At 38.5% G+C, this 9,821-nt stretch overlaps 2 protein-coding genes across 2 annotated transcripts in view; both read right to left on the bottom strand.

Annotated features, from left to right (window-relative positions):
• Positions 1-1,453, bottom strand: part of ankrd33ba (ankyrin repeat domain 33ba) — an 11,067-nt gene extending 9,614 nt beyond the window's left edge. Inside the window, exon 1 of the mRNA XM_046877429.1 lies at positions 603-1,453. Coding sequence (XP_046733385.1) covers positions 603-992 — 390 coding nt within the window. The 5' untranslated portion in view covers positions 993-1,453. The remainder of the gene's footprint in view (positions 1-602) is intronic.
• Positions 1,454-5,103: 3,650 nt separating this feature from the next.
• ropn1l (rhophilin associated tail protein 1-like) lies at positions 5,104-9,508 on the bottom strand. Its single transcript, XM_046833724.1, has 6 exons — positions 9,381-9,508; positions 8,065-8,205; positions 7,661-7,784; positions 6,838-6,999; positions 6,332-6,507; positions 5,104-5,290 (listed from the first exon to the last, which is right to left on the bottom strand). The coding sequence occupies exons 2-6, from the start codon at positions 8,193-8,195 to the stop codon at positions 5,236-5,238; spliced, it is 648 nt and encodes a 215-aa protein (XP_046689680.1). The 5' UTR covers positions 8,196-8,205; positions 9,381-9,508; the 3' UTR covers positions 5,104-5,235.
• Positions 9,509-9,821: the final 313 nt, after the last annotated feature.

The following is a 9,821-nucleotide window of genomic DNA, read 5'->3' as shown; positions in this document are numbered from 1 at the left end:
TGAGAGTGAGTGAGTGAGTGAGTGTGTAAGTGTGTGAGTGAGTGATTGAATGTGTGAGTGAGTGAGTGTTTGAGTGTAAGTGTGTGAGTGAGTGATTGAGTGTGTGAGTGAGTGAGTGAGTGTGTGTGTGAGTGAGTGAGTGTTTGAGTGTGTAAGTGTGTGAGTGAGTGATTGAGTGTGTGAGTGAGTGAGTGAGTGAGTGTGTGTGAGTAAGTGAGTCTTTATGAACCCTATAATATAAACATAAAAAGTGTAAGATTTAAGGAAGACGAAAAAAGTAAATAAAACACTAAGTTGTATCTCCTGAGGGTCTCTAAGGGTCAGTGGCAGGACCTTAAACATGTTAAAGATTAAATGTATTATTATTATTTATTTATTTATTTATTTATTTATTTATTTATTTATTTATTTATTTTGGGGGATGTAGTTCATGGATCTTTGCTGAGTAAAACATGTTTTAGTGTATCACGGTTCCAAGAAGGAAGCTAAAGATGAAACCCCTGATGAAACTTTTGAAAAGTTTTTAATGTAGCTTCAGGGGAAACCCCTTGATCGGTATAGATTAGTGTTTTTACTGTATTAAAAATGGCTTGTCCGCTTACCCGGTTGTTCTTGTCGGTTTCTCGCACTTCTTCCTCCGTGACCCCCTGCCGGATCAGAGCTTTGACCGTGACCACGCTGTTGGTGCAGCAGGCTCGGAAAAGCGACAGCGTCCCGGGTGACGGTGCGCACTGCGACTCTGTGAGCTCCTCATCCGGCGGGTAAAACGAGTCATCCGAGGCGATGCTCCGCGTGTCGAAAGAGTCCGAGAGCTCGTCGTATTCCTCGCAATCATCATCAAAATAATCACACGAGCCCAGATCATCGTCGTAGTCGCCGTTCCGAGTGTCCTGCGACTCGTGCGGGACCGCGGGGTGGACCTGCGTGGTGAGGAGGAGTTTGGGTTTGAGTTTGCCCGGAGAGGAGCATCCACCATCCTCCTGGTCCCTCATCACAGTTCAATCCTAACCTTTTTTTTTTAACCCGTCAATTTACAATATGTACAATTCATTTGACTCCGACGTGTTCGCCAAGTCCTGATTAACATCATTAGAGTTAGAATTAAAATAAAATCTAATAAATTCGGTCTTGTCTCTGCGTTCATACTGTCCTCATGGGCCGTCCCCCAAAACTTGATTGTGTTCTAAATTGTCACATGGTGTCTCTCCGTCCAGGTAAAACAACAACAAACATTGATCTATCAACATAAAACAGTTCCTGAACCCGAACTGCTGCAACTGCAAGCCGCTGAAAGTCATTAAAATCCGCAGTGTTCCGATTGCGCGTCCGCCTGTAGCTCTCACGCGCATGTGCTCGCCGTAATCCGATTAGATTAGCTCTCCATCCTCCTCATCCTCCTCCACCTCCTCCTCCTCCTATCTGTAAGAGATGTGATCATCTAGGGTTTACATTCGAGATGTTTTCTAGCACGTGTTCTTCTGCAGCTGCGCGTCAAACACACGCGGGGAAATTTTGCTTTCGTTTTAGTGTCCGCGGGGTTTTCTTTCTTTTTCTTCTTGAGTTTTGTGAGTAATAAAGTTGCTGGAAATACCCCTAATCCACTAGAAAAAAAACTTCCCATACAAATGAACACAAATTCTCTGGTTTTATATGGAATTCGAGTCTAATTTTACATTACATTACTACTTGCAATGATTGTAATCTCTAATTTCGCTCTAAAAAATAAATAATCTCCATCTTCATTCAATTTGTCCAGTAAAATTATTAAAATACAGAATAATTTTATGAAATATCATCCAGAAACAAACATCTGGATGCTGATTTAGAGACCCGGGTGACGTGTTCATACATCATTGTGATGTCAAAGAAACAAATTGCCCACCATTATCATCCCTAAACACCCCAGACCCCTGTCTAAGCCCACCCTACAAGCCCAAGATAGAGAAAAACAATTTATTTAAATCTGCATTATTATGACAGCATTAATATTATTTACATTTTAACTCAAATTAAATCAAACAAATTAATTTTAGTCCTAAATTTAAGCATAATTTTAAGCTTTAAACCCTAAAGGAAATGTTCTAAAATGATCAGACTGGTACTTTTTACATTTTATTTATTTATTTATTTTTTTCAAGCTATAAGCACAATGTTCACAGCATTTAGTTTTTACGGGGAAAACAAATCTCCAGTCTATTTAATAAAGCATGGTTTCAAGAAAAATACAATTTAGGAACCACTAAAGAACCCAGCAGTGGTAAGAATTTGGACCTTTACTATAAATAAGATATGATGCAGTTGTACTCAGGTTTGAGTTGTTCGAAAGGAACCACCCACATTATTTATATCATCATTATACATCCGTTTAATGAATATTATTTGAAATTAGATTCCTTCGACATGCTTTACAGGAATTATATAACGTCCTTTTGCTATTTTGCAGGAAGCCCTAGTGCGTTTATGTTTTCACGTTCATGTAGAATTTGCACGTGTGTATTCTCTTCATATTAACTCTATTGTTTTGTTAGGTGCAATGAAGCATTTTGCCCTGAAACACTTGGCGCTCATACAAACTCGTCTCCAGCTGGAGTTTTATTGATTCAGCCTGCTGGACTGCTAGGAGAAATCTCTCAAGACACTCCACGAGGTACCACCTTACTCTGGTGTGAAGAATAAAAGCATAGCATGGCAGGCTGATATGGATAAATAATCAGCGACAGTGTCGTGAGATAGAGAGGAGTCTAGTGTTTTCTTTTTCAAATTATCCTTTCTATCCATTTATAGTTACATTTAAGGATGTGGAAAGTTCATGTTCTTACTGTTGTTCTTCACCAGGCACAGCAGAACTAACACTGGAGACTCCTTCCATTAATGTTAAGTAAACATCACCTCACAGACAGCCTCCATATTATACATGGAGCATCTGCTGTACTGGACTTTGTGAATGAGTTGTTACTATAGAAACACCTTCCGACCAATCAGAATCCAGATTTCAACCACGCTGTGGTATGTAATCATCATGGCATCGCAATAAAGTGTGACACTTATACACACTGCGTCTGAGCAGCTTTGACATGCAGAAACTGCCCAGAAAGAGGCTTCACTCCAGGATGCTGATTTAGAGGGCAGAGCAATGTGTTTATCATTGTGATGTCAATCCCTCCCATCTCCTCATAACATCATCCTTACTGTAAAACATGGTGGTGGTAGCAGCATTTTGTATAATATAGTCCTGTGGAATGATCCCACACGTTTCTATCCAAACCCTGATTGATATTTTTATAAGAACTTTCTCCTAGACTTGTCTTGGTCTTCATGATGAAGAAATCTCCTGGTTCTTCCAGAGGGAGATGTTTTTATATCCTGAGGGAATGTGATTGTTTCATTGTGCACAGGTTAATTCTAAACCTAAATATGAGACCAATCACAACACAGCAGCAGGATTTCACCGCCCCCCACCCCCACCCCAGTTCAGGTTACAAAATGTGGAAAAGTTCAAGGAGATTAATACATATGCAATGCGCTAATAATTAATAATTAATAATAACTAATAATTAATTAATATGTTTTTACACAAATCAGGAATGTGTTTATTTGATTCTGCTTCCAAATGTTTAACTATGAAGTGTTTCAAAGTTGTCATTTTCTGGGGGAAACCCATCATTCTGGTGTTTTCCCATCAGAAAAAAAAGTCTAATAACCCTAAATTATCTGAAGAACCCTTGAGAAGGCCACACAAACACACTTTGGCCCAGAATTGAACCTGAATGAGAAAATGACTGCTTTTTCTCTCTTTTATTTTAAAATTAGCCTGTTTCTGATCATATAAATAATAGTTTAATGAAGTCTGAGGGTCAATCAAATGATGAGTAATTATTCGCGGCGCTCGGAACGACCTTCCCATCACGAGCGCGACTCTTAAAGCACCTCTTTATTTGATTACAATTAGTCTGTCTGCGTTTCCTCCTTCTGCATCGCAATTAGCACTTAATGAATAAGCAAATGAATGGATTCCGTGCAGCATCCTTGGGTTTCCTCTGACTGTATAACACAAAGCAAACACTCCGAGATGGACATGTTTTTTGGACATGTCGTCTATTGAAAGTGAGAGAATTTGTGAGCTGGGAAAATGAAAACAGGATCAGAATTATATTTCAAAAGAACGATTTGATGCGTTTGCTTCAACAGTAATCGTCTTTATTTTAATGAATACATTTGGCCTAAACGTTCTTCTCATTTACACCAAACACATCATAAATACACTCACCACACACACACACACACACACACACACACACACACACACACTGATTTACTGGTTTAGATGATTACGCAATAACACTGATCATTCTGGATTCTGAGTGGTCACAGCAACAAAACTTGAAAAGAAAAGAAAAAACGAAGCTCCACATTTCAACGTTGATATGTTGTAGTAAGGAGGTGTTTATGGGCATATGAACAGATGTATATTAACAGGAATGGATGGAGTCTCCAGTGTCAGTGTTTTGTAACAATCAGCTCACGCTTTCAGTTTATTGCCAAAAGTTTGTGGACACCCTGTCATCAATCTGGTATGTGCTTTTTGAGCATCGGGTTCCAAATTTGGTCCCAAATTGCTCTTATAATTTCCATCCACTCTTCTGAGATGTTCCTCTAGATTCTGAAGAGTGTTTGTGAACATTTGTGTTTATTCAGCCACAAGGGTTTTAGTAAAGTCAGGTTCTGATGTAGGTGAGGTGAGGAGGCCTGGGGTTGAGGGGGGGGTGTTTACACTTCTTCGTGTTAACGTGACAAGCTGCGTTTGTGTCTTATTAGCTTTATAAAAGAAAAAGAATGTTAGAAAGGAAAAAGCTGGAAAAGGGATGTGTGTTTATAGCTGCTATAACGTCAGAGAAAGTAGCTTGTTTCATGTTCGTTAAACAATTAAATGTTGATTATGGGCAAATTGCTGTAGAAGAACAGGGTCATGTGGTTATACAACACTTCATCCTGTAGCCAATTATCTGCTCCTGTTATTCCTTCTGCTTTTTTTCATTCACAAAGAAAATGTCTGGATGTCTATTTTCATTTTCTAGAATAAAAAAACACCCATTAAAATCTTAACAGTGGCCAGGCTTTATAGGGTTAATGCTCGAATCCTGCTTCATCATTAGTACATTGTTATATAAGCCGTTTAAAGCCCATTGTAAAGCGTGAATCTAAAAGCCATCTGTCCTCTGTTTTTCACTCGCACCTCTACACATCGAGGTCAGTGAAATCAGCCGGCTGGACCATCCCACCTCGCCGTGTCCTACAAACAGGGGAGAGAAGAAATACAAACACAGCAGAGTAATTACTTCTACATACTTCCTTCATCTGTGTGTGTGTGTGTGTGTGTGTGTGTGTGTGTGTGTGTGTGTGTGTGAGAGAACAAACTGCCTTTAAATGACTCGTAATAAACTCACAAACGTGGCTTACGAGCAACAACAACAATTTCCAGTAGGTATTATGATGCAATCCTCAGGATAAATTGTAAACTTTCCCAGAGCTCATGTTTTGTGGTTTCACTGTCACACAGTCAGCATTTAGAAGTGAAATGTGTAACAATCCATAATCTAATAATATAAATAATAATAAAATATTGCATCGAAAACACTGGTGAGAAGATCCATAAGATCTTGAATTGTCGTTGTGGATCAGGTTTGAGTCTCCGTAGTGGAGTGAAGGGGAAATTTCATGCACCCAAAGACGTTCTGTACAATTGTGTGTATCCGACTTTGTGTTCACAGTTTTGGGAAAGAACCTCGTGGATTTCCCGGTACTCTCAACTGTATACTGTAGATTATGAGACCCGACAAGTTTCTGGTAAACGACAGTAAAAACGCTCAGTGTGTTTACTCTTCTCTAATTTCCCATTTTCAGAGCTTAAAGCAAAAATAAAAGGGGTGAGAGATCCGTGTGTGTGTGTGAATATACGTGTGTGTGTGTGTGTGTGTGTGTGTGTGTGTGTGTGTGTGTGTGTGTGTGTGTGTGTACGTGTGTGTGTGTATACGTGTATACGTGTGTGTGTACGTGTGTGTGTGTGTGTGTGTATACGTGTGTGTGTGTGTGTGTGTGCGTCTGTGTGTGTGTGTGTGTGTGTATACGTGTGTGTGTGTGTGTGTGTGTGTGTGTGTGTGTGTGTATACGTATACGTGTGTGTGTGTGTGTGTGTGTGTGTGTGTGTGTATATGTGTGTGTGTATACGTGTGTGTGTGTGTGTGTGTGTGTGTGTGTGTGTGTGTGTGTATATGTGTGTGTGTATACGTGTGTGTGTGTGTGTGTGTGTGTATGTGTGTGTGTGTATACCCACACAGACTCCTTCAGGCTGGACAGGAAGTTGTCGATCTCTTCCTGAGGAATGTCACCGTCCAGCTGGGCCAGGTACGTGTACAGGGATGCGAACGTGTCGAAGGGGATTTGAGTTGCTTGGCTCACCGTGTCCTCACTGAGGATCTCACACGCAAACTTCAGAGCGCTGATGATGGTCTGTGAAAGCAAAAGCAAAATGTGTTAAGATGCGCAATTCACTTCTCCTTGTTGTACGTGATCCACCACACACACACACACACACACACATGCGCGCGATCTACATATTTTTGTAAATGTAGAAAAATATATATTCACACCACTACTTTTTTGCTAAATAAATAATCTATATTAAATAGATTATAATTTAGGAGATTGTGGTATTTAACAGTACAAAACTGCCCCCGAGTGGTATCTCCAAGAATAACACCCTAATTGAAAGCACAGGTTCAGATAATAATCTGGAGGATTAAATCATTAGACCCCATTAAACAAATCTGTTCGACTCACCCCGCCCAAAGCGCTGCATCCGAGAGCGAAGAAGTTCATCCATTCCACCTCGCTGCTGAAGTTCCCGAGCGTCAGCAGCGTGTCGAACTGTTCGACGGGTAGACCAAGACCTTTCCACTTCTTCTCCAGCTCTTCTCTAGAGACGTTCTTCTTGGATGAAAGCTACACAGAAAAGCAGAGTCAATGCATTTTCATGCCATTTCCATGTCACAAATAGGCTTTGCAGAAATACAGAAAAATTCAGGGTAATCACGTTTAATGTATAAGTTTGTTCCTGATGACTGAGCCAGAGGTGACTCTGGTGAGGGAAAAACTCCCTAAGATGATATGAGGAAGAAACCTTGAGAGGAACCAGACTCAAAAGGGATCCTCATCTAGAGGCCCAGTGATCCTGTCCTCTTCTTCTTTCTTGAACTTCCTAATTTATCCTTATTCCCTGCCTCAGGATGGAGTTCCCTTCAAGTGGAAACCATACACTGCTGCTGAGGATCTTCCCCACATGAACAGCCTGGAGATCCATGAGGTTACTGTGAAGGGTTTATCTCAAGGACCATTAAGATGGATTTGGACTGTAATTAATGTAAATTAGATAGTTATAGTTAATTATGGATGGATGGATAGATGGATGGATGGATGGATGGATGGATGGATGGATGGATGGATGGATGGATGGATGGATAGATGAATGGATGGAGTTTCCAAAGCCACCTTTATGGTTTCCATCCACAGTAATCCCATGTTCTTGTAGAAGATCATCCTCAGCATCAGCATCTGGTTCACCAGCAGTTAAACATCAGGACGGATGGTACTGTATGAGACAAACCTGTTTGTGCAGGACTTTGAGGAGACCTGGAGTGAGCGTGCAGCCCGTCTTCTGAGTTGTTACGGAGGTTTCCAGCCTGTCTGTGACTGGAAGAGGTTCACCTTCTGAGAGCGCTGAGAAATAGCTGGAAAACACAAACAGCAGCGGCGGTGATTAAAACGTCATCCAGCAGTCAGACGTTAACAAAAAATCAAATAAAGCTGTAGAGAGTTTTATTAATGATGACATTATTAATGATTCTTTGCTCTTTTATGTGATGTTACGAAAGAATTGGAGCCAAAAAGGTGAAATGTGGATATGAATGCATTACAAAGTCTTGTAGTTCAAGTGAATTTAATGTATTGTATCAATATGTATTGATGTTTGTATTTTTGGAGGAATTTTTAATAAACTATCAGACTTACGCAGCAGCCCACTGCAGCACATCTGGTGGCTGTGTCCTGATAGCAGCTTTAGTGAACTGTTTGAGAATATCAGGCAGCGCAGGCGGGATGTTGATCTGCTGAGCACAATACATCCTTTCCGAGAGAGGCATAACTCCTGTCCTGAGAAAAGAATCACGACTGTAAGAGGACATTACTGACTTTCAGATATCGATCATGGATTCAGATCACCTCCTGTGTTCATATTCTTCAATATTAGGGGAGTAACGGTACAGGAATTCTGTATAACCGGTTCAGTTACAGGGCTTTTGGTTTAAGTGCACACGTGTACCGAATGCAATCCTTTTTACGCATGGAACACGGTTCAAATCAGAGTTTTCTCAGGAACGTATTAAGTGGTGGACCGCAAATTTGTTAAATCTCCACCTCGCACTTTTAGCACAGAGTCACTGTATTTTTTATTATCATTTTTATTATACTTAAAACCATACACAACAATGCCCGGGGTATTAAAAAGAAACGAGAGTTAGCGCAGTGTCACTGTGGCTGCTCGCTCCGTACCGCAAATACTTAAATATTATATGTAAAAACAACACAATGTTGACAACAACATTTGGTTGTCTAACAATTGTATTTATTAAATATTTTCTATTTATTGAATTTTATTTAATCAATTTATTTTGTGCCAATTTAATCGATAACAATTCAATAAAAAGTGTATTGCATTATTTTATTCATTCTGTCTTATTGATATATATTGTATTTTTATAAAACATTAATTTATATATTATTTTACCAAGCAGGCATTTTATTTAAAATAGTTTTAAAAATGTCAACTGTTGATGTTCACAAATGTTAATAATAATAAACAATGTTAATTTAAAAAGACAAGAAATTTTATGTAATTTTATAAATATAATTATATTTTAATGTTATTTATTAGTGCAAACACTGAATAATGTGCTCATTTATACCATAGATAATGTCAAATACATAAAACTATTCTGAGGATGGGATTTTATTTTCTTTTCTTTATATTTTTATTCCTTGTAATAAAAAATGTCTTATAACCTGCAAAGCTTGGATCTGATTGGTTACTCAGAACTCTCTAATAAATTCATTTTAATTTAGAAAAAATGCCTAAAAATGATAATAAATATAAAGGGTTAAATAAACCTTTTCAGCAGTAAACTACGAATCAGTGTCAATAACAGACAAACTTTTTTTCCCCAAAACAGATGTGTATAATTATTTAATTAGCATAGCTACAGCTAGCTTTTAAGCTAACAGCTGCCTTCAAACTAAACGCTAATTCAATAAATCTCAATAAAACTCACCAAACTTCAAGAAAATAAAGATTTTGTTCAGGAAAAATCGGATCGCTATGTTTTATGGTGCAAAAACAAATCCAGTTGACTGCTTTTATGGTAATAGAAGCGTGTCTCGTTTCTATAGCAACACTATACACGACGTCTCCTGGAGTCGAGAAAAGGAAATGACGTCACGGTATTTTTCCGCCATTAATAAATGAACAGATATATACAAGGTGCATTTATGGTTTTTATATTATTGTTTTGTCTAATAATTGAGACGAATACAAAACATGTAATATTTAAAGAGAAAAATATTTTAAAGATTTATAAAAAAAGATTTGTGTTGTGTTAATTCCATGAGAGATCGTTATAAATGCTTGATTTGTATTTTATTTTTAATAAATAATACCTGGTTGAATAAAAAAAGGTTCATACTGTGAAAATAATACGGAATATTTTGTTCAT

This window comes from Silurus meridionalis, chromosome 21, assembly GCF_014805685.1.
Source record: "Silurus meridionalis isolate SWU-2019-XX chromosome 21, ASM1480568v1, whole genome shotgun sequence".
NCBI lineage: Eukaryota > Metazoa > Chordata > Actinopteri > Siluriformes > Siluridae > Silurus > Silurus meridionalis.
This window is presented reverse-complemented; position numbering and strand designations above follow the sequence as displayed.

Coding starts and splice junctions, on each gene's coding strand:
- ropn1l (XM_046833724.1), bottom strand. CDS start 8,195: ATGCCTCTCTCGGAAAGGATGTATTGTGCTCAGCAGATCAACATCCCG. Junction 6,508..6,837: donor GATGCAGCGCTTTGGGCGGG/GTGAGTCGAACA, acceptor TTGCTTTCACAG/ACCATCATCAGCGCTCTGAA. Junction 5,291..6,331: donor TCCAGCCTGAAGGAGTCTGT/GTGGGTATACAC, acceptor CCCTGTTTGTAG/GACACGGCGAGGTGGGATGG.